The 24,829-nt window shown below is 41.8% G+C and overlaps 1 protein-coding gene across 1 annotated transcript in view; it reads left to right on the top strand.

Moving 5' to 3' along the window:
* Window positions 1-24,829, top strand: part of FAM20C (FAM20C golgi associated secretory pathway kinase) — a 148,499-nt gene that overhangs the window by 113,679 nt on the left and 9,991 nt on the right. The window contains exon 6 of the mRNA XM_077274893.1: window positions 8,383-8,563. Within this exon, the coding sequence (XP_077131008.1) occupies window positions 8,383-8,563 (181 nt within the window). The remainder of the gene's footprint in view (window positions 1-8,382; window positions 8,564-24,829) is intronic.

Below are 24,829 nucleotides of genomic sequence, written 5' to 3'. Positions count from 1 at the left end.
AGGGTAGCACTTATATTTACATGGGGATGCACAAAAGCTTTAAATGAAATTGGTCATCACCAGATTTCACAATACAAACTGCATACATTATTATATAGATAGTTTAGACCTAATGTTGCTGGTGTACTTACTTTGAAAATCCTTGCCAGAATGGTCTGTATAATCCTTTATGAAAGTTTTTCTGCCTGATATTAATGTTAATAACATACACGTCAGGATCATACTATTCTAAAATGGATTTTCACAGTAGGAACACCAGCCTCATCAGGTCCAAGATGTCTGTGTAATAATATATGTAGTTTGTCTTGTGATATCTGGTGACAGATCCGCTTTTGTATACTATACCTTTACAAAGCTGGAGGACATTGTCCTTACTTATAGAATAATGACAGACATAGATAATTACACCTAATCTATAAGGCAAAGATGAGATACAGTGTCCTGATACACACTGTACAGGAAATATGTCATATTATCAGCAATAATAATTCATCTTAAAGGGATTTGTCCATAAACAACATTTACCACCCGATGATAAATGTTTGCCCGCCAGGAGTCTAGATACGGAAACCCCAACCGATCCCAAGATCAGGGAATGCAAAGTCCCCTTTATGAACAGAGTCTTACTGAGCATGTGCGAACACTTGTCCTGTAGAAAGTGAATGGTGCAGGCGTTGCACATGCTCACTACTGCTCCATTTACACCGGTGTTCTTGTGATTGGTCCACGTCCCAGCTGTCTGACATCCAACAATTGTAAATTTATCAAAAAAACAGCAGCACTTCAATAATCCAGTAAAAAAAAGAGTGTAGTAGAGAGTGCAGCATTTCTGTTCCACATAGAACCTTTTCAGACAAAAATGCTGCAAAAAATGGAAGCGTTAATTTATTTTTTATCAATTAACAAAATGCAAAGCGAATGAGCAAAAGAGGAATCTAAATCACATCAATATTTAGTGTGGTCGTACTTTGCCTTCGAAACAGCATGAGTTCTTCTAGGTGCTTATATGCAGGTTTTGAAGGAACTCAGCAGGGAGGTTGTTCCAAACATCTTGGAGAACTAACCACAGATCTTCTGAGAATATCACTTGTGTAACACCTTCTGTCTCTTCATGTAATCCCAATCAGATGCGGTGATGTTGAGATCAGGGCCCTGTGGAGGCCATATTTTAGGACTTCTTGTTGTTTTTATGCTGAAGACAGATATTAAAAGGAATCTTTCAGTAAGATCAATCCTTCTAAGCCGTCTATATGGACATGCATGTCATAGGAAGCAGAATAATATGGTACCCTGATATCTGCGATCCGATGTTTTATTCCCGAGAAATCTACGTTTTTCATATTATGTAAATGAGCTGGTAAGATCTGTGGGCCGGACATAGATCTCTCAGAGAATCTGCTTCCAGAGCTTAGTATAAATGATAGGGGGTGTTACCAATTTAGACATGTGGATCAGAAGAGCAGGCTGTTAGTCATTATGTGTGTCATTACTCTGTTGTCGGGTGTCTCGGGACCAGGGGCTCCTTCCCTGTCCTTAATGCTAGGGGCGCCCTAGCTCTGCCTGTTTCTCCGATTACTTCTGATGTTGAAGATGAAAAGGTCATGTACCTTGCCTCAGCTCCTGAATCCACCCTCAGCCAGTACTCTTCTCCTACCCAGGGAAGAGGAGAGTAGTAGTGTACCATAATACACCAACTAGACTAACAAGGTAATATGAACAGGGATAAAGGAAAATACCAATCATACAAATATACTCACACAAACAACAGAGGTAAACACCGGGAAGTGGAGGATGGGGTAAAACCAAAGTAGGAGAAGAAGGGGAATTAGCACACAACCAAAACCTAGCAACAGTCACAGATAAATCCACCAAACGCCTTCTCTAACAACAACAAACCACCATCTCCTAAACAATGCAGCATGAGGCTAGCTCTGGCAGTGAGTGCTTTCCAGGGCCTTGAATACATAGGATATATTGGAGAGAGGAGTGGCCAACAGTGAACAGCTGAGAGCCTTAATGCAGGAAAGCTCCAAGAGCTCTCTACTGAATTGATTAACCCTTGCACTGCTAAAAGAAACCTGCAGAGTTTAATATGAAGGTGAAGCGCTTCAAAACAGGAGTAGGAGAAATCAGACACTGCCTTCTTCTGGCTCCTCTCTGTTACAATATGTCTCACATTGTAACACCCCCTTTCATTTATAATAATCTCTGGAGGCAAATTCTCGGGGAGATCTATGTCCGGCCCATAGATCTTAACAGCTCATTTACATATTAAGAAAAACATAGATTTCTCGGGAATAACACATCGGATCGCGGATATCAAGGTGTCATTTTATTCAGCTTCCTATGACCTACATGCCCATATAGACGGCTTAGGAGGGTTGATCCTACTGATGGAGTCTCTTTAATGACATTGGCTGTATGTTTGGGGTGCGGAATAAATTTCGAGCCAATCAGACGCCTTCCTGATGATATTACACACCAATATACTGTATGCTGGAAATTATACCCAGCCCATGGTACCATGCACTGTCCATAAATGCTGTATGATCTAATACATACTGGGAGTAAGAATAAGCCAAGCAGTGCTGTGCAGTAGTCCTACAGACAGGCAGCGGCACGTGAACCGGCACAAACGCCGCCCGCCAGACCATGTAATTTTCAGTTTGGGATAGAATTATCCAGAGCATTATTGTAAGTATACACTGCAGTTTTGTTGAGACATCTCACAACACATAGGAAGGACATAGATTTCATCTGAAGTACATAACCAAGCAGAAGAACGTGCGAGATTCCTCCTAACAAATGGAATATATTGTGCTCATGTGAAGATGGAATTTGAATCAGATGGAAGCGAGCCTCCTTCCCTTGTCTTCTCTCCTTTAGAAGATTTCCTTATAAATCATTTATTTTTATCACAAGGGACACTGCTGTGAAAATGAAATAAAATTGTTATCACACCAAGCAAAGAGGCTGCTGGAGAATGTGCCCTGCCTTAAAAGCAGATGGTCCTGCTGGTTATTAAGCATCTTTTAAATTGCTTTTATCTGTCTTTTTTTTTTTTTTATATATATATTTTATTTTTTTTATTTTTTTCCCAAACTGGGAATTCTTTTATATGAGGCATCTCTGGCTCATGTCTATCCGCATATCAGAGCCGATTTATGCACCACTTGTCTTAGTTACAAAGGATTTGCTGATCACTTAGACCTGTTGAGACAGGAGTTAAAAATAATTAGGTTATGTTGCAACTGATGGAGAACTATGAGATGAAAAAAAAGTCTGTTTTTTTTTTCCCAGAAACAGCGCCACTCTTGTACAAAGGCAGAGTCTGGTATTGCAGTTAAAATTAATGGGGTTGAGTTGCAATACCTGACCTAGCCTATGGAAAAGGGTGGCGCTGTTTCTGAAAAAAAGGTGTAGTTGTTTTTTTTTTACTAATCTAGTAAATATCCTATTTATTTTATGTTGTTTATAGAACACCAATATATTCTGCAGTTCTGTATGGAGATTGTCACCATTCATGTTAGTCCCTGTCTAGAATGGGGCTCACAATATTTCCTATTTTATAAAGACACTAGGGTTAATTTGATAAGCAGCCAATTATGTCTCTTAGTATGTTAAGCGGGGGAGGAAACATACAAGCTCAATGCAGACGTCTGATTGGTCGAATTTAAAAGGAACCTACTGCTGCACTTTAAAGAAGAGATACCTCCCTCAAAATGAATAATGTTATTGTACTGAATGCCGCTCTCACCCTGTGGTTCTCATTGCAGCTATATAGCCTTGATGGTGGCAGTCTCTAAGTCTAGAGAGGAAGGATCTAGATAGAGATTGCCTAGAGTGTTCCTCGGGGGCGGGACCTATAAATACTCCACCTGCTTATAACACATTATTATGACAATTATCTCTATAATTATACCTATGATAGTGGCAGATATTGCTTTGAAACCTATGGGGAGGGAATGTCAAGGTCAATTTGCCTTCACGTCTTTCTCAGGGATAGGAGCAACAGCTTTCCTTTGGACACTAGGCTTTTTTTCTACTTTAATTTTCTGTTGTTTCAGGGAGTTCAAGTGTACATTAGCCACAATGGTCAGACCCCTACACTATCTTTTTATATTGAAGCATCTAATGAGCATGTGCAAAGGTTAATGTGAAGGGAGGAGGAGCAGATGAGCTGTGAATCACCTATTGTGATTGGTGGATGCTGTGTAATCAGCTGTGTGTACAGGTGTTAGCTGTCAATGTAATCCTGCCTTTGGTGATATGGAAACTGCTGAAAACTATTCCTGAAAGGACAGGATGTCGGAGACTGAAATAAACTGAGTGGCCAGTGTGAAAATCGCAAGATTCTTATTTTCAATAAAGATCATATAAAAAAAAAATTACCTTTTTTTTTTTTAAATATATGTAACATAAAAACCTAATTTACACAATGGATCATTTTCTGACTACACATTTCCTTTAAGAACCATGTGAGCACTACATACTGGTATTATTTAGGAACTCTATGGTGCTGTTATTTGGTGCAGTATGGTGGTATTATTTAAGCACTTTATGGTACAGTTGTTTGGCGCAGTATGGTGGTATTATTTAGGCACTCTATGGTTCTAATATTTTTCATTGTATGTTGGTATTATAGCTACATTTTATGGCATAATTATGACACTTTATGACAGTCTTATTTAGTGTTCTTTGGAACTTTTAGGTGCTATTATTTAGGCACTCTATGGTATTGCTATTTTTCCTTGAATACATGTACGGTATATAAGCACTCAATAGTACAATTATTTGGCATTGTATGATGGAAACATTTAGGTCTTTTATGATATTGATATTTTGCACAGTACAGTAGATTTGTAATATGTAGGCACTCTATGGTGTTATTATTTTTCATTGTATAGTAGTATTATATTGGCACTTTATACTATCACTATCTGGCACTTTATGGCAGTATTATTTAGTGTTATATAAAACCTTTTGGTGCTATTATTTAGGCACTGTATGGTACTGTTATTTTTCATTATATGGTGGTATTACTTAGGCACCCTATAGTACCATTCTTTAGCACGTTATGGTGCTGTTATTTAGGCACTTTATGGTACTGTTATTTTTCATTATATGGTGGTATTATTTATGCACTCTATGGTACCATTATTTGGCACAAGGGCAATAATCTTCAGGTACTGTATGGTACTGTTATTTTTCATTACACAGTGGTATTATTTGTGCACTCTATAGTACCATTATTTGGCACTAGGGCGAAAATCTACTGGCACTGTATGGTACTGTTATTTTTCATTATAACGTGATAGGCACCTTATAGTACCGTTCTGTGGCACGTTACGGTTGTATTATTCAGGCACTGTATGGTACTGTTATTTTTTATTATATGGTGATATTACTTAAGCACCCTATAGTACTGTTCTGTGGCACGTTATAGTGCTATTATTTAGGCACTTTATGGTACTGTTATTTTTCATTGTATGGTGGTATTACCTAGGTACCATATAGTACCATTATTTGGCACGTTATAGTGCTACTATTTAGGCAGTTTATGGTACTGTTATTTTTTATTACACAGTGGTATTATTTATGCACTCTATAGTACCATTATTTGGCACTAGGGTAATAATCTTTGGGTACTGTATGGTACTGTTATTTTTCATTATATGGTGGTATTATTTATGCACTCTATAGCACCTTTCTGTGGCATGTTATGGTACTGTTATTTTTCATTGTGTGGTGTTGTTATTGGTGTACTATCCTGGTGGTAATACATGCTCATTTCCCGAAACGTCTAGAACAATAACACAAAAAACATCAGCTGCTGAGATACTCGGCATCTATGAATACATGAAGAAGATATTAGTATGTGTAGCTGATGTCTTGTTTAAGCAGGGGAGTAATTTCACTTACTTTACTTCCTCAGACTGTTCAATGACGACGTCCAATTCACTTAAAGCAATTCAGGTGCTTCTTTTATGGATGTTTCCATCTAAAACCAAGCAAAATATCACATTACTCCCATCCAAAAAATTACACAGGGAACTATTATTCATATATTCAGAGTCTACGCTGCCAAAAAGCCTTAATAATTTGCAATTTTGCCTCCTCTGCTGGCTGATCATCCTTCAGCTTGGCTGATAACGTTCCCTTCCTGTGAAATCTGTCAATATTTTTATTCAATATTCAGTAATGTTCTGTATGGGGATGGTTAGGCGGCACTATGAAATTCAATCTGGGACTCGGTTTTCTCTATAATTCCAATGCATCAGCATTTTGATTTCGTTAAGTGTGGATTATTTTCACCGCTCCCCATTTATCTGTTTTGTAGACCCCAGGAATTTCTTTAGCGACGGTCCAGAGGCGCGTCAGGCTTTTATCTGTAATCTCCTTAGTTTACGGATGAAATTTAATATTTTTTTTTGTTTGTTTCTGACTAGCTTGACTTGTGGCATTTATTAGGAGGCAATTAAACTTGTAGTCCTCCTGTCTATGAATCGAGCGGGGAGAGCATAAATAATGATTAAATTAGATTTATCAACAGTATACTGCTGCCCGCGGCATAATGCGCAGAAGAATTCAATACGGTTATTTAATATGGAGATACTTGTACAATAATAAGACCTCAGACATGAGATGTTGTAATATAGTATATGTATCCTAAAAATCAGAAATAGTTTATAAAATGATCCGTATCCACAACTGAAATTAGCTCATGCTATCGCCAGGATCACAAATTTCTACTTTGGGATTGGCGGGTAGAGCCTCCTCCGGAATATCTAAATGATTGGACTGCTTGACCCTTATGTCCCCCAACACCATTACTCGTGGACCCATACATACTGTATCAGGCTGTTGACCGATCCTGCCTATATCGAAATGTTTAGCCCACTTTAGTCTAATGTTTAGGCTTCCTTAAAAATGAAGGTCTCAACAAACGTGATGATAGAAGCTTAGCCTCAGTCCCCTGATGAAGCCAGTCATGGCGAAACTTGTCAAGGAGGCTATGAGGGAGTTTTAATCATCTCTGACATTTATACACGTCCTTGGAAAGTCTATCCTAGCTGGTGGACTCCAGCCACTAATCTAGGTAGGAGATATATTAGATTTAGGAGAGTGATACCCCATAGAGGAGTCCCAAAAAATGCTTAGACAATGGCTTCTGCCTTGCGGCTCTCCATCAATTTTTTTTTTTTTCCGTCCCTAATACAGAGCTGAAGAACAGAATTGACAACATAGGTTTTAACCCGGCCTTTATAAACCCTTTAATTTATGATTCATACTTGTTTAGATAGCAATAGTAAAATTGTAAAATTTTTGACTCCGTATTGAGCCCAAAAAATCCAGATTTCCCATGGGTATGCTAAACTGCAAAGATAAAACATTAACCGCAAACATAAAGCACAACATATAAGCAGAAACCGAAAACATAAAATATATACAGAAAACATAAGCCATAAGCATGAATCACAAACATAAAACACAAACATAAAATGTGAACTAAAAACACAGACATAAAAAATAAACTGAAATCTTAAAACACAAACATAAAAGATAAACATAAACCCAAAACATAAAAATAAATCGCAAACATTAAACAACATAAAATATCAACAAAAAACACAGACATAAAAAATAAACTGAAATCTTAAAACACACACATAAAAGATAAGCATATACCCAAAACATAAAAATAAATCGCAAACCTAAAACAAAAACATAAAATATAAACCAAAAGCGCAAACATAAAATGTAAAGCTCAAACAAGAAACATAAAGTGCAATCTTAAAACATAGATCGCAAATATAAATATGAATCGCAATCGTAAAACACAAACATAAAATATGACCAAAAAACGCAAGCATAAAAAATAAACTGCAATCTAAAAACACAAACATAAAATATAAACATAAACCCAAAACATAAAAATAAATCGCAAACATAAAATATAAACAAAAAACGCAAACATAAACCGCAAAACATAAAATCTTAAAACACAAACATAATAAATAGATAAAACTAAAACTGCAAACAAAAAAAACAACAACTCAAACTGCAAACGTAAATGTAGATTGTTTTGTCCTATATAGGACAGTTCATAAACTTCATGATTTCAGGAATAGTTGAAGAGATGATTGATAAGAATCCTCATTGTTTAGAAAAATTAAGTCAACATGGTTACACTGTGACCACTTTCATCCAGAAGGAATTCCTATCTCTACCAATAGATACTACAAATGTGATGACAAAACTTGGGCGAACTACCGATGGACCTTGACGTTGACCTGAGTCTGGATATTTCGTTGACTGTTTTTTCTTCTTACTGTTTGTATTCTTCTAATGACTCTAACTCATTGTTTGTTTTTCTTACAGCAAACAACATTTGTTTCTATGGAGAATGTTCTTACTACTGTTCAACAGAACATGCTCTCTGCGGAAAGCCGGATCAGATAGAAGGATCCTTGGCTGCTTTCCTGCCAGACTTGTCCTTAGCAAAACGGAAGACGTGGAGGAATCCGTGGAGACGTTCATACCATAAACGCAAAAAAGCAGAGTAAGTCCATATTATTCTCGGTGCTCATGCTCGGTGCTAACCGAGTGACTTCGGCGTGCTCGTAAAATATATTCAAGTCCCCGCGGCTGCATGTCTCACGGGTGTTCGACAACCACAACTCTTGCAGGGATTGGTTTACATTTTAGTGTAGGGATTCACAATACAATTAGGTCCCTTGAAGTGGGTTGCAATGCAAATTTTGACCAAACTATCGACCGATGCCTCATTCATCTTTTGCATTTTTATTGTTGCACAATTTTTCATCTTTTGTAGGGTGCAGCCAGGTCCTTTAGTGTTAGCTTGAAGAATATGGTATCTGTCCTTTTGTGGTGCACTTAAACAGTTTTGGGCAACTGCCTGGTCTAACAGTATGGTCGTCACTAATAGACTTGAAGCCAGAAACTGTGCGCTACTTGTATCTGCATGACTGGCGCTCGATACAAGCTTCATCTCTGTGTTCATGCATCTGTCCAAGAACAGTATCTGGGCCTCACTTTGTGTCTGTATCAGGACCTGCTTGTTGATTTGAAGGTAAAAGGGCCCCCTTACCTCTTGGGCGACCACCTCCACCATGAATGGTCAGTGTGAGTGGTTGTTTCACCATTATGTTGTCACTGTGCTACCTTCGCCTTTTTCATGGGAGGTGCTGCATTCTGCAGTGCATTAATATTGCGACCTAGCGATGAGTGATCGTGATCGGATAAGGTGGTACCTGACCATGCTTGAGTGCTAACCAAGTGTCTTCGGCAAGCTCAAATATTATGGTGGGGATCTGACTTGTCATCCGGTCGGCTAACTGTTTAAAGGGTTGAAAACATCACAAGTAGTGATGAGCCAATGTGCTGGGATAGATTGGTACCTGAGCATGCTCGGGTGCTAACCGAGTGACTTCAGGGTGCTTGAAAAATATGTTCGAGTCCCTGTGGCTGCATGTCTCGTGGCTGTTTAACAGCCACAACAGATGCAGGGAATGCCTGTTTGTTAGACAGTCCTTGCATGTTTTGTCTAACGGCCGCGAAACATGCAGCCGCGAGGACTAGAACATTTTTTTCGAGCACGCTGAAGTCACTCGGTTAGCACCCGAGCATGCTCAGGTACCAACCTATCCCAGCACATTGGCTCATCGCTACTTGTGATGTTTTCAACCCTTTAAACAGTTAGCCGACAAGTCAGACCCCCACCAAAATGATGGCCTATCTTAAGGAAAGACTTTCCATTCTACAGAACCGGCAAGGGCCTAAATATCTTCAGCCGACCATCCATAAATATGTCTAAAAGCGATTTCATTAATAACCCTAAATTGTCATTTACAGAGTCTTCTTCCATCAGCTCGAAAAGCCGCTCTTCTATTGACTGTCATAACTCCTAATAGTCTTTGTACTGTTGCCTTCACTTTGCTATTGTGCGTATTAAGATCTGTCACTTATCATTGTGACACTAAAAGAACTGCATTTATTCTGATTTTCTTTTCTTCCAGACTCTACTTTGTGCCATAGCCGGATGTTTATCCGGCGTAAACTGCGATAAATGCATGTGAGCGTGATAAACCGCATCATAATGTATTATATTCTTCTTAAATTTGCAGAGTAGATTATATTTTATGGCTCCATTTACTCTCTAAAAAGCAAATCCTTTGGGCGACCTTATCGCGAAGTACACCATTCGGCATTTTGGAACAACCCATGAAAATGTTCTGTATTACATGAAGCCTTTATATTAGCACTGGATAAGGCCGTAAGGAAATTGATAAATTTCCACCTTTATGGATATACGGCACCTAATGTGCTTCTGTTTATGGATTTCTAAAAGCTTATCAGGCCGGCGCGCTACGTCTATTGCATTACACGTCTGTATTCTGTTCATTTATCATTCCTGGCAGCTATGTGGATATGATTTCCGAAGACTTATCCCTTCAGATCTTATTAAAGGGGAGGATGGAGCAGAGCAGTGGGTTGGCTGGGCTGATGTGTCATCAGATTATTGCTTGATTACCTTCTCACGGCGTAGCATTAACCCTTTTATAGATCCGCTTAATCCGTCTTGTTAAGGAGACACTGAACCAGATGTCTCTTATCTGAATTTCCTGTGCCGTTGACTACGATCTATTATCTCCTGTACTCAGCCATTTTCAGACCCGTGAGAACCAGAATGGAGCAAGGTCAAACGTCATATGCGCATCCCCGTCCCATAGGAAAGGGGTCTGATAACACTGCAAAAATACAAAAATTAAAATTGGAAGAAGAAAGACCGGAACACCATCCTTTTAAAAGAATTGTATGCTCGAGGAAGGGACTTATGGTCCAGACTAGTAGAGGTAGGAACATCAGAAACACAAAAGAAAATGAGGGGCAGGTCTTGCTGCAGGGTACATTTATTTTGATCCAGCAAGGAGTCAAAAACAGATATGGTCTAACGTTTCGACCGGGAAAAGTCTTTATCAACGACATCTGTTGCTGGTGCAGGTGGACAAAATTTAGTAGAGCCAAACATAAACCATAAGATCTTTTTCATGTCAATGAGAACCTGTGTGGAGCATGAGCCCAGAGTCAGGAAATGCGGCAAGCAGGGTGACAAAGACCGTTCCCGGTCAAAACGTTGACCACATCTGTTGTTGACTCCTTACCAGATCAAAATAAATTTACACTGCTGGAAGACCTACAGTCTCATTTACTTTTGTGGTGCCGAGTACCTCTTCTACAAAAATGAAGTCATATCTACATAACTTAAATCAGTGCATGAAAGTATGGATCCTTGGGTCACCAGAGGAAATTATTCTGAAGTCCATCAGCTCTAAAGCCCCCTATACAGAAGAGAAAAGTCAGCTAAACTCACTGGTTTTGCTGGACTAGCCAACCTTTATGCATAAAGGTGTCTTGACTGATGCAATCAGGGAAAAGAAGGGTCATACATGTGGAACTCACATCCATATTGTTGGTCTGGGAGATGAGATACTGCAAGAGGTTCTTGGCAGCAGCTTACTCAACTTTCTTCATTGGAGATGCATGCGTGTACGCTCCTCTGAACAGGGGAGATGATGAGATAGCACAAACGACCTAGGTCCAAATGGGGTTGTCTTCTGTAGAGCTCTTTTAGTTGGAGCTCATTATAGAAACAGAGCTCGGGTCTTGTCTCCAGCCAGTCCCTAAGATGAAAGCTTGCAACCCACCAACCTATGTAGGGTAAGACTGTCCAATGAAAGACGCTCCAGTGGGCTAGGTTCACCCTGTCCTGGCTGAAAATAATTTACAGTGAGTCATTGGAAAGTAACCTATTGATTAAATCAGTTTTTTTGGTTTACATGTATTTTTTATATATTTTGCAATGGCTTTTATTCATATCTGTGTATAAATAACTAAATGAGAAAAACTGCAGTTTTCACACTGGCTACTGGGGCTATTTTAGACTCCTATGTCCTATCTTTCAGTAAGAGTTTTCAACAGTTTCCTTATCAGCAGAGGCAGGATTATAATGCCTCTATACACATCTGATAACACAGGATCCACCTATCACAGCAGGTGATGTCACAGCTCCCATGTCCCCTCTCCTTTTGCAGTTACCTTTGCACTTGCTCATTAGATGCTACCATAGAAAAGATAGGGTTTGGGGTCTGACCATTGTGGCTATGTACATGTGTTGTTTCCTGAAACAACAGGAAGTTAGAGTATAAAAAAAATTCTCTGTGGCCAGTGTGAAAATTGCCATGTTTCAATCTTTTATTTTTAATAAAGATGGTGAGAAGAAAAAATGACCAAAAATCTAAAATAAACATTTAACAAAAAAATAAAACAATTTAAACAATAGGTAATTTCCTGATGGTGCAATTTCTTTAAAGAGGTTGTCCATTACTTTTACATTGATGCCCTATCCTCAGGATAGGGCATCAATGTCTGATCGTACGGAGTCCGGTGCTCAGCACCTCCGCCGATCAGCTGCTTCCGATACCGGTGGCGGAAGTACTGACTTGTGGAGCTTGGCCGTCTACTTGTAGTGGCTACCACGGGGTACTACACATCCACCTCCTATTCAATTCAATAGCTGGCGGATGTGCAATGTAAAGCCCCAGCCATTACAAGTAGATGACCAAGCTTCGCCAGGAAGTACTTCTGGCCTGCTGCCACCACCGTCTACACCGATAAGGGCTAATCGGTGGGGGTGCCAAGTACTGGACCCCGGCTGATCAGACATTGATGCCCTATCCTAAAAAATGAACATTAACGTAAAAGTAGTGGACAACCTCTTTAAGGGTCGTAACTTGCTTAGTAAAAGATCAGAAAATAATGAACTCTTACTACAACATATACCTAGAGAGGCAAAGAGCTATATGACGAGTCCCTCGCTCTTACTAAATTGTTCCTGCGCTGGGACCATCTCTTGCAAACGCATAACATGAAGATTGTGGGCCCCAGTGCAAAATCTTAAATGGGGCCCCCAACTATCACGTCTTTAATATTAATAGTCTCTTAAAATAGCCAAAGGGACTTTTTGGGCCCCCTTAGGCTCCAGGTCCAGGGTGCGATTGCAGCCCCTGCACTTACTATAGTTACACCCTTGTCCTCTTGGATATGTCCACCACCAATGATCTATAGATTGGTTTATTGATAGATAGAACTCTAAGACTCTCATGAACCATGTACCTTTCTCGCCGTATTGAGCATCTCCTTTATTAGCTTTCCTCTTTCGGCTTAGTGTTTCTTTAAGAAATAAATCACAAGCTCTAATTTTGCAGATCCAAGTCTCACCTAGATGAGAAATAATGTATGGTCCATGACTTCAGCAACTGTTAACAAAGGAGCAGACCGACTGCCGTGCTTACAAATATCACTGCCTTAATTAGACAGAATGTAAAAATAACTCAGAGGGGACGACATGCTGCAGAGAATTCTTCCATGCATTAGTCACTTTGGGTGCCGAATAAATAAAAGCGGTGGATGAATTATACAATGAAAAGAGATCTAATGCTGCAGACAAATGTCTTTAAATGCACATAGAAATGGCTGAAGATGTTTCCTTCAGATGTGGCTTTTATTGACGGAAAGTGCGGTTGAATAGAAACCGCTTCTTTGTATCAGCGGGAAAGAGAACTCCTGATCTTTGCTTTATGTGGACTGACTTCTTTCTGAAATCGCTGTTACTATACCATATAGTGTACAGCAGGGGTACTCAACCCCTTTTAGTAAAAGTCTTCTCACGAAAGTCTGAGCTAAACACTAAATAAAATTGTCAGCTTGGTAATGTTTCGCCAACTTTGAGATTATTCGTCATCTTTTCATAGCTCAGAAGTTTATGGATATTGCGATAGGCTCACTGGCACTGTATGTGAGGGGAGATATGTGTCACGAAGGTTGCTAGCTTCTGTGATGTGAAACACATAAGTTTCTCTGCAGCATGCTATGTGCTGATGGGTTAACCAGCCATTACAAGGGTTTGTTTTTTTGTGAGTAGGTGTAAGAGGACGCCTGTTGTGAATTCTGTTGTGGGTTCTGCTCTTGGGCTCCCTCCGGTGGTTATAAGTGGTAGTGCTGCTGTTTGTCCTTCACAGCAGTCATCAGGTGCTTCCACTTTGGACGGGGCTATTTAGTCTGGCTTCACCCTTTAGTGAGTGCCAGTTGTCAATTGTTTTCTGGAGGATTCACATCTCTGCTTGGTTTCTCCTGCTGGATTGTCCAAATCATCAAAGATAAGTCCTGGCTTTGTTTTTGCAGTCCACATGCGGTGGACTTTATAGTTCAGTGAATTGCTATGTTTTTTCTTGTCCAGCTTTGTCTGTGTAAGGATTTATTCAGCCAAGCTGGAAGCTCTGGAGTCGCAGAGTTACCCTCCATGCCTTTAGTTAGGTGTGGAGATTTTTGTATTCTCTGTGGTGCATTTTTGTAGTATTTTAATACTGACCGCACAGTACTCTGTTCTGTCTTTTCTTTCTAGGTAGCGTGGCCTCCTTTGCTAAATTCTGTTTTCAGTCTGCGTTTGTAATTTCGCTCTCCTCTCACAGTCAATATTTGTGGGGGGCTGTCTTTCCTTTGGGGATTTTCTCTGAGGCAAGATAGTTTTCCTGTTTCTTTCTTTAGGGGTAATTAGTCCTCCGGCTGTAACGAGGTGTCGAGGGAGTGACAGGAACATCCCACGGCTACTTATAGTTGCGGTGTTAAGTTCAGGGTCTGCGGTCAGTATAGAGGCCACCTACTCCAGAGCTCCTCCATGCTGCTCCTAGGCCACCAGATCATAACAGTACAACTGGCCAACAATGAGTTAACCGCATCTCAAAAGAAGGGAAAGAAAGTGCTGAGCCATTTTTTTTTCTGTACTCTGTTGTGTTTTTTTTTCCCTCTTCACCTCTGGGTGGCTCAAGAGTTAGGCGCTGACATGGATGTTCAGGGACTTTCTTCTCGGGTGGATCAACTTGCTGCTAGAGTACAGGGTATTTCTGATTATATCGTGCAGACTCCTGTTTTAGAGTCTAGAATTCCTACCCCCGATCTGTTTTTTGGGGACAAGTCCAAATTTTTGAGCTTTAAAAATAACTGTAAACTGTTTTTTGCTCTGAAGCCCCGTTCCTCTGGTGATCCCATCCAGCAGGTAAAAATTGTCATTTCTCTGTTGCGTGGCGACCTGCAGGATTGGGCATTTTCCCTAGAATCTGGGAATCCGGCCTTGCTTAATGTAGACACCTTTTTTCAGGTGCTTGGGTTATTGTATGATGAACCTAATTTTGTGGATCATGCTGAGAAAACCTTGTTGGCCCTGTGTCAGGGTCAAGAGGCGGCAGAATCATATTGCCAGAAATTTAGAAAATGGTCTGTGCTTACTAAGTGGAATGAGGATGCTTTGGCGGCAATTTTCAGAAAGGGTCTTTCTGAATCTGTTAAAGATGTTATGGTTGGCTTCCCCACGCCTGCAGGTCCTAGTGATTCTATGTCTCTGGCCATTCAAATTGATCGGCGCTTGCATGAGCGCAGAGTTGTGCACACTATGGCATTGTCTTCCGAGCGGAGTCCTGAGCCAATGCAGTGTGATAGGATTGTGTCTAGAGCTGAACGCCAAGGATTCAGACGTCAGAATAGGTTGTGCTTTTACTGCGGCGATTCTGCTCATGTTATTTCTGATTGCCCTAAGCGTGCCAAGAGAATCGCTAATTCCGTTACCATCAGTACTGTACAACCTAAATTTCTGTTATCTGTGACCCTGATCTGCTCATTATCGTCATTCTCTGTCATGGCATTTGTGGATTTAGGCGCCGCTTTAAATTTGATGGACTTAGAATTTGCCAGACGTTGTGGTTTTCCCTTACAGCCTTTGCAGAGTCCTATTCCTTTGAGGGGCATTGATGCTACACCATTGGCTAAAAATAAACCTCAGTTTTGGACACAGTTAACCATGTGCATGGCGCCAGCCCATCAGGAAGATTGTCGTTTCCTGGTGTTGCATAATTTGCATGATGCTATTGTGCTGGGGTTTCCATGGTTACAGGTACATAATCCGGTGTTGGATTGGAAATCTATGTCTGTGACTAGTTGGGGTTGTCAGGGGGTTCATGATGACGTTCCTCTGATGTCAATTTCCTCCTCCCCCTCTTCTGAATTCCTGAGTTTCTGTCAGATTTCCAGGATGTTTTCGATGAGCCCAAGTCCAGTTCCCTTCCACCGCATAGGGACTGTGATTGTGCTATTGACTTGATTCCAGGCTGTAAGTTTCCTAAGGGCCGAGTTTTCAACCTGTCTGTGCCTGAACATGCCGCCATGCGGAGCTATGTAAAGGAGTCTTTGGAGAAGGGGCATATTCGGCCATCTTCTTCTCCATTGGGAGCAGGTTTTTTTTTTGTTGCCAAGAAGGATGGCTCCTTGAGACCCTGTATTGATTATCGCCTCTTGAATAAGATCACGGTCAAATTCCAATACCCCTTGCCTTTGCTTTCTGATTTGTTTGCCAGGATTAAGGGGGCTAGTTGGTTTACTAAGATTGACCTTCGAGGGGCATATAATCTTGTTCGTATTAAGCAGTGTGACGAATGGAAAACTGCATTTAATACGCCCAAGGGCCATTTTGAATATCTTGTGATGCCATTCGGACTCTCTAATGCCCCATCTGTGTTTCAGTCCTTCATGCATGATATTTTCCGGAATTATCTTGATAAATTCATGATTGTATATTTGGATGATATTTTGATTTTTTCAGATGATTGGGAGTCTCATGTGAAACAAGTCAGGATGGTATTTCAGGTCCTTCGTGATAATGCCTTGTTTGTGAAGGGGTCTAAGTGCCTCTTTGGAGTACAGAAGGTTTCTTTTTTGGGCTTCATTTTTTCTCCATCATCTATAGAAATGGATCCGGTTAAGGTTCAGGCCATTCATGATTGGATCCAGCCCACATCCGTGAAGAGCCTTCAGAAATTTTTGGGCTTTGCTAATTTTTATCGCCGTTTCATTGCCAACTTCTCCAGTGTGGTTAAACCCCTGTCCGATTTGACGAGGAAGGGCGCTGATGTAGCTAATTGGTCCTCTGAGGCTGTTTCTGCCTTTCAGGAGCTTAAGCGCCGATTTACTTCTGCCCCTGTGTTGCGTCAGCCGGATGTTTCTCTTCCTTTTCAGGTTGAGGTTGACGCTTCTGAGATTGGGGCAGGGGCCGTTTTGTCTCAGAGGAATTCTGATGGTTCCTTGATGAAACCGTGTGCCTTCTTTTCTCGAAAGTTTTCGCCTGCGGAACGCAATTATGATGTCGGCAATCGTGAGTTGTTGGCTATGAAGTGGGCATTTGAGGAGTGGCGACATTGGCTTGAGGGGGCCAAGCACCGTATTGTGGTCTTGACCGATCATAAGAATCTGATTTACCTCGAGTCTGCCAAACGGCTGAATCCTAGACAGGCCCGATGGTCCCTATTTTTCTCCCGTTTTGATTTTGTTGTCTCGTATCTTCCGGGTTTTAAGAATGTTAAGGCTGATGCCCTCTCTAGGAATTTTTTGCCTGATTCCCCTGGGATTCTTGAGCCGGTTGGTATTCTGAAGGAGGGGGTGATTCTTTCTGCCATCTCCCCTGATTTGCGACGGGTTCTTCAGGAGTTTCAGGCTGATAAACCTGATCGCTGTCCAGCGGGGAAACTGTTTGTTCCTGACAGATGGACTAGTAAAGTGATTTCTGAGGTTCACTGTTCTGTGTTGGCTGGCCATCCTGGGATTTTTGGTACCAGAGATTTGGTTAGTAGGTTCTTTTGGTGGCCTTCTTTGTCACGGGATGTGCGTTCTTTTGTGCAGTCCTGTGGGACTTGTGCGCGGGCCAAACCTTGCTGCTCCCGCGCCAGTGGGTTGCTTTTGCCTTTGCCAGTCCCTGAGAGGCCTTGGACGCATATTTCTATGGATTTTATTTCGGATCTTCCTGTTTCCCAGAGGATGTCTGTTATCTGGGTGGTCTGTGACCGGTTTTCTAAGATGGTTCATTTGGTACCTTTGCCTAAATTGCCTTCCTCTTCTGAGTTGGTTCCGTTGTTTTTTCAGCATGTGGTTCGTTTGCATGGCATTCCGGAGAATATTGTGTCCGATAGAGGTTCCCAGTTTGTTTCTAGGTTTTGGCGGTCCTTTTGTGCTAAGCTGGGCATTGATTTGTCTTTTTCTTCCGCATTTTATCCTCAGACAAACGGCCAAACCGAGCGAACTAACCAGACTTTGGAAACTTATTTGAGATGCTTTGTGTCTGCCGATCAGGATGATTGGGTGGCTTTCATGCCATTGGCCGAGTTTGCCCTTAATAATCGGGCTAGTTCTGCTACCTTGGTTTCACCATTCTTTTGTAATTCTGGGTTTCATCCTCGTTTTTCTTCAGGGCAGGTTGAGTCTTCTGATTGTCCTGGGGTGGACTCTGTGGTTGACAGGTTGCAGCAGATTTGGGCTCATGTTGTGGACAATTTGGTGTTGTCTCAGGAGGAGGCTCAGCGTTTTGCCAACCGTCGTCGGCGTGTGGGTTCCCAGTTTCGGGTTGGGGATTTGGTCTGGTTGTCTTCTCGTCATGTTCCTATGAAGGTTTCTTCCCCGAAGTTCAAGCCTCGGTTTATTGGTCCTTATAGGATTTCTGAGATTATCAATCCAGTGTCTTTTCGTTTGGCCCTTCCAGCCTCTTTTTCCATCCATAATGTTTTTCATAGATCTTTGTGGTGCCCGTGGTTCCCTCTGTTGATCCTCCTGCCCCGGTGTTGATTGATGGGGAGTTGGAGTATGTTGTGGAGAAGATCTTGGATTCTCATTTTTCAAGACAGAGGCTTCAGTATCTTGTCAAGTGGAAGGGTTATGGCCAGGAGGATAATTCTTGGGTTGTTGCCTCCGATGTTCATGCTGACGATTTGGTTTGTGCCTTCCATTTGGCTCGTCCGGATCGGCCTGGGGGCTCTGGTGAGGGTTCGGTGACCCCTTCTCAAGGGCGGGGTACTGTTGTGAATTCTGTTGTGGGTTCTGCTCTTGGGCTCCCTCCGGTGGTTATAAGTGGTAGTGCTGCTGTTTGTCCTTCACAGCAGTCATCAGGTGCTTCCAGTTTGGACGGGGCTATTTAGTCTGGCTTCACCCTTTAGTGAGTGCCAGTTGTCAATTGTTTTCTGGAGGATTCACATCTCTGCTTGGTTTCTCCTGCTGGATTGTCCAAATCATCAAAGATAAGTCCTGGCTTTGTTTTTGCAGTCCACATGCGGTGGACTTTATAGTTCAGTGAATTGCTATGTTTTTTCTTGTCCAGCTTTGTCTGTGTAAGGATTTATTCAGCCAAGCTGGAAGCTCTGGAGTCGCAGAGTTACCCTCCATGCCTTTAGTTAGGTGTGGAGATTTTTGTATTCTCTGTGGTGCATTTTTGTAGTATTTTAATACTGACCGCACAGTACTCTGTCCTGTCTTTTCTTTCTAGGTAGCGTGGCCTCCTTTGCTAAATTCTGTTTTCAGTCTGCGTTTGTAATTTCGCTCTCCTCTCACAGTCAATATTTGTGGGGGGCTGTCTTTCCTTTGGGGATTTTCTCTGAGGCAAGATAGTTTTCCTGTTTCTTTCTTTAGGGGTAATTAGTCCTCCGGCTGTGACGAGGTGTCGAGGGAGTTACAGGAACATCCCACGGCTACTTATAGTTGCGGTGTTAAGTTCAGGGTCTGCGGTCAGTATAGAGGCCACCTACTCCAGAGCTCGTCCATGCTGCTCCTAGGCCACCAGATCATAACAGACGCCTACACACCATATCTCCACCTCAAAGGTGTGGTTGGGAAAGTTAAATGTCCAACTGCTAGTTTCTCTGTTGTGTGTTTGGAGAGGGAAGTCTCCAGACGTGGCTCCAGCTGGAGCTGAAGAATTATGGGGTTCTGAGCAGGCGAGTCCCGCAAATATAAGGACTCTGCTATAAATTATCTTTTGGTTTGTCATTATGCCAGAAAAGCAATGTTTATTTTGTTAAATTCTGCCAAGTTTTATGTCATACTTAGTAAGCCAACAGGTGTTTGAGCCCAGAAACGTTCCTTTGTCTACCTCTGAAAGCAAGCGAGTGAGTCAACCGGCCACAATAATTGTGTTGTAAAACTTTTTGTGTTTTGTTTTATGAAGTTCTATACCACTACTACGTCGCAGTGTTATATGTTAAACGCATCGGCTTTAGGTTAGAAACATACATAAGAATGAAACACTATTTCCCAGACTATTCACCTTCAAAATCTCAGTTTTCTTGTCACGTGGGCAAAGTTCATGTTCACATAGCGTGAATGGCTACCATGAACAGACTTGGTGCTTGCTATTTCGGATTCCAGATCCCTGGGGTTGACCTGGCCTTCACCCATTAACCCTTATCCAGGGATCTGGACTTACACAGGGACTAAATGAGCAGAACCAGGGAAGTTCGGGTTCTGGTACCTGACTTGAATTTTACTCCAAAGTTTGGTTCAGGAACCAGAACTGTATTCGAACGTGAACCAGAACTCATCTGGAAAATTCTCTCTCTCTGTCTCTGTAACGGACTTCCCCCGGAACTTTGAAGATTGCAACGGACTTCTGGGAGAAGTCCATGTTGGGCATTTAGCACAGGACGCCAACTGTCCGGTACGAACCCCGAGCTTAAAAGTTCGAGTTCACTCATTTCTAACAGAGATTACTAGGCTGGGCCATGGAGTCAGCTGCTGTTTCCTAATGCAAGCTGCCAAGAATAAGAGTCAGACAGCCGGGTCAGAACTAGGAGGTGCAAAATTGTAAGGCAGGAGAAAAATCAATAAACTAGAAATAGCTGAGGTCAGAGAACGGGAATAATCAGAACAAATAGGACCACAACACAGCAAGATAAACCAGGACAGCAACCCTATTGACTGGCAGTGGGAGTCAAAGCTTCAGGGGGTTAAATAACTGATTGCCCCGAGCAGGGCTCTCAGGGAAGAGTGCTTAAATCTAGACTAAAATTAACCCCATATATCCCATAAAAAGCAACACCAAAAGTCCTAGGACAAGAATAGTATTGGCGCTATCAAATGTCGCAAGCAATAAGGGCATACCGCTTCCCAAAGGCCAAAGCGGAAATAAAGGAGGCATGAATTGGCACAGTTGTTACATTTTCCACTTGATCTGCTAGCCCTGGCTTATTGCATTTACTGTTTTGCAAGGGTAGACTTATAGGTATCGGTACCTGTCTCCCCAAGGACATTGATTGCTTGCATGGCTGAAAGTCACCAGTCTTCTGCAGCAGAGTGTATCTTTAATTGAAGGGCTGCGCTTGGCCTCATCGGGCAATAATGGAGCAGCAATGATGGGGGCTAGGTCATTCTCTTCCAGACCTATACTATGTGGGGTACTGATGCCTCGTACAGTTCACCTGTGAGCTGCTTTTCCCCGTAGAAGTTGTGTTCTTTGAGACTTTGAGGACCTGTCACTTGCCAGAAATTACATATTTTTTTATCTGTTCTCCTGAATCTGGCATTGTTTTGATTTTGTTTTTGCGCTTTTCTGCTCCTGAGATATGGTCACTTCTTCATTATGTGTAACTCTAGCCTTATTAATCAAGGGGGTGTGGTGGCCAACTCTTCTCTGTGTTGCCTCCTTGACTATCAAGTTCATACAGGCATTTGAGGGTCATATCTCAGGAACGGAGAGGCACTGGAACTAAAAATAAACAGCGCCACATTCTGGAGAAAAGCGGTATTTTAAAAAATCAGGTCCCCTTTAATGCTGCTTTTTTGTCTACTCTCACTCATTAACTCTTCGCGTCTTTTCTCTCATCGCTGCTTTTCACCACTCTTTCCCTTCTGCTCGCCATATTTCACATTTATTCCTCTTGCTTCTTTCCCTTGTCCTCCCAGTTTGGACAGCTGGGGTCTGGATGGCTTACCTACAAGTTTAGTTTACATGGGTCTACCTTTTGTGAGCTCTGATTGATTATATTACAAATTGGCAATGGTTTAATTCCCTTTTACATGGGCAAATTATAAGGGGATTGAATAATTATTTATTCAATCGTTTGGTCCCATTTCTTCTTCTTAATGATGTGATGACTCCTATAAATTATAGAGTGAACTGATCATTGAGTGGTTTGGTTTATTAATAATTAGCCAATAATCGGCCCAAATAAAAGGTTCTTTGGTGACCATGTTGATGGCCACATGACCTACCTAGAGTTGGACCCCTTTTTGTAAGGGTGCTGTCACATTGCTTTCTGTGTCCTCGTCCGGACATACTTCAGAAATCCCCCACAAAATGGGGTGCGGACACCTGTGCCAATGGGGCCGTAGACTGTAATGGTGATGGCAGAGCGAACATGAGCTAAACTGTGCACTTTTTTCACGAGTGTACACCTACAGGATGCGGACACTCAAAAGTAGTAGACTCCCGAAAAAAGGTGTCCATTCCTGAAAAACTGCACAGCAGAGCTCACGTTCACTGAACCGTCACCATTACAGTTTATGGCTACACGGCTTGTGCCTCCGGACCGTTTTGCAGGTGGATTTGGGGGACACAACGCAATGTGAAAGCACCTTAACAGCAGGGATGGGCACAGGCCCAAACAAGAGCGTCATATGGGTCTCTTGTTCTGCAAAAGTGCACGGCAGTGCACCCGGTCGTCATCATTACAGTCTATGGCCCTATTGGCGCATGCGTCTGTAACTCATTTTGCGGGGGATTTATGACGTATGCTCTAACGGAGATAGGGTCCCCATACAAGAGCATGATATGGGGCTCTTGCTCTGCAAAAGTGCACGGCAGTGCTCACGTTCGCTCTGTCGTTATCATTACAGTCTATGGCCCTATTGGCGCATGTGTCTGTAACCCGTTTTGCGGGGGATTTATGACGTATGCTCTAAAGGGAAGAGGGTCCCCATACAAGAGCATGATATGGGGCTCTTGTTCTGCAAAAGTGCACGGCAGTGCTCACGTTCGCTCTGTCGTCATCATTACAGTCTATTACCCCATTGGCGCATACGTCTGAAACCCATTTTGTGAGAGATTTATGATGCATGCTCCGACAGTGATAGGGCCCTTTCAGCCCCCATACAAAAGCATGACATGGGTCTCTTGTTCTCCAAAAGTACAGAGCTGAGCTCATGTTTGCTCTGTCGTCAACATTACAGTCTATACCCTGTTGGCACATGCGTCTGTAACCCGTTTTGTGGGGGATTTATGACGTACGCTCCAATGAGGATAGGGTCCTAGGGGCCCCCCCATACAAGGGCATGATATGGGTCTCTAGTTCTCCAAAAGTGCACAATTGCGCGCCCTCGTGTGCATCACAATTTTTGCCAGTTGGAAACTTCATTTTTGGATTCATTGTGATATATCTGTGCCCAGCCAGGGCTAAAATACCGACATCTCCACCTGTACTAGACCAGGCATTACTGGATATGTTGCCATACAGAATTATAGCCCTACCATTACCGCCAGTGCACAGAAAGGCCCACGCTGACAGAATTAACGAGCATCATTTCTACGAAGAGGGCTGATTTTTATTATTCGGCGAGATTGGAAAGAATGATAATGGCCGCTCTTTGCCTGTTCTGTTCTCTAAGACGTATTTGTGACGCGCATTTGCTCAACGTGGGGTAAGATGAATTCTAGGTATAAAAATATCAGATCAGTCTTTGTTTTGGTCTGTGAATGCGGCTCCTACATGAGAGGACACAGCGCACCGTCCTTTGTGCTGAAAATGTTCCGTGCTTAATAAAAGGAATCTCGCACTAGGGGCTTTCAGACAGATATGGAAAATGCCTCATCATCCAGCTGATGGATTCGCTATGCTGAATAAAATGCAGAGTATCTCATTATTCAAGGACTGGGTGCAGTTCCAGCCAAGGCCCTAATGCAAAATTCATTCACACTGCTTTCTTAAGAGCCAAGTACTTATCCAGGGGTTAATAAAGCAGCACAGTGTTTGCCTGTAAATCCTCTATCGGAGCAATTAATTCAGGCTATATTTACCTAGATATTCTGGAAAGAGCTCCCCTGTATGCTACATATCAGCAAATGTATCTACACCAATTCTGCAATTATGCCAGAGCTCAAAATATACAGAACAAATGTATCAATAACGACATTAAATTAGAATTTCAAGAGTAAAAGCAACACTTTTATGGATTAAATGCATCTAAAATAGATAGTAAAGTAACTATGTAGATAGTCTTGATAAAAAAAAAATATTGACCTACAGTATGTGCTGAAGACAGACTAAAGGAGCAAAATTGCGATTCATCACTGCAGAGTCAGATTACACACAATGATTGTATATGACCCACAACCAAGGAGACATACATAGTATATGTATAATATATTCTAATGTATGTCATTTTGTTCTACACTACATATATAGGTGTATATATATATATATATATATATATTTTTTATATATATATATATATATATATATATATATATATATATATATATATATAGGTAGTCTATGGAGCACTGCATCTTTTAAGCTTTTAAGGATGCACTTGGTTTATTAGTGCCGCATAAACCAAGTTGTGGTAAAGAAAATACAGCCCTCTGGGCAAAACAAAACGGTAGCACTTCGTGCAGTCCTTGCACTAGTGGGGGTCAGCCCACTCAGGGTTAGCAATGTCCTTGCACAAGCACTATGTGCACAGACACTCTCCTGGAGTCTTCCTCTCCAGGCCCTTAACAGCCCAGACTAACCCTGGAGTTCAGCTATTTAAAGCCAGACCATGTGACTCTCCATCATGTGACTGATCACATGATCCTGACATCACACAGGTCCTGTCAGGACTCTACATGTGGAGATACGGTGGACCCCCTCCCTCCCGCTCTATGCAGGTCCACTAAAACCAGCCC

The sequence above is a fragment of the Ranitomeya variabilis genome, chromosome 7 (genome assembly GCF_051348905.1).
Source record: "Ranitomeya variabilis isolate aRanVar5 chromosome 7, aRanVar5.hap1, whole genome shotgun sequence".
In the NCBI taxonomy this organism is placed as follows: Eukaryota; Metazoa; Chordata; class Amphibia; order Anura; family Dendrobatidae; genus Ranitomeya; species Ranitomeya variabilis.
Note: the sequence above shows the minus strand (reverse complement) of the source record. Positions and strands in the feature narration are given on the sequence as shown.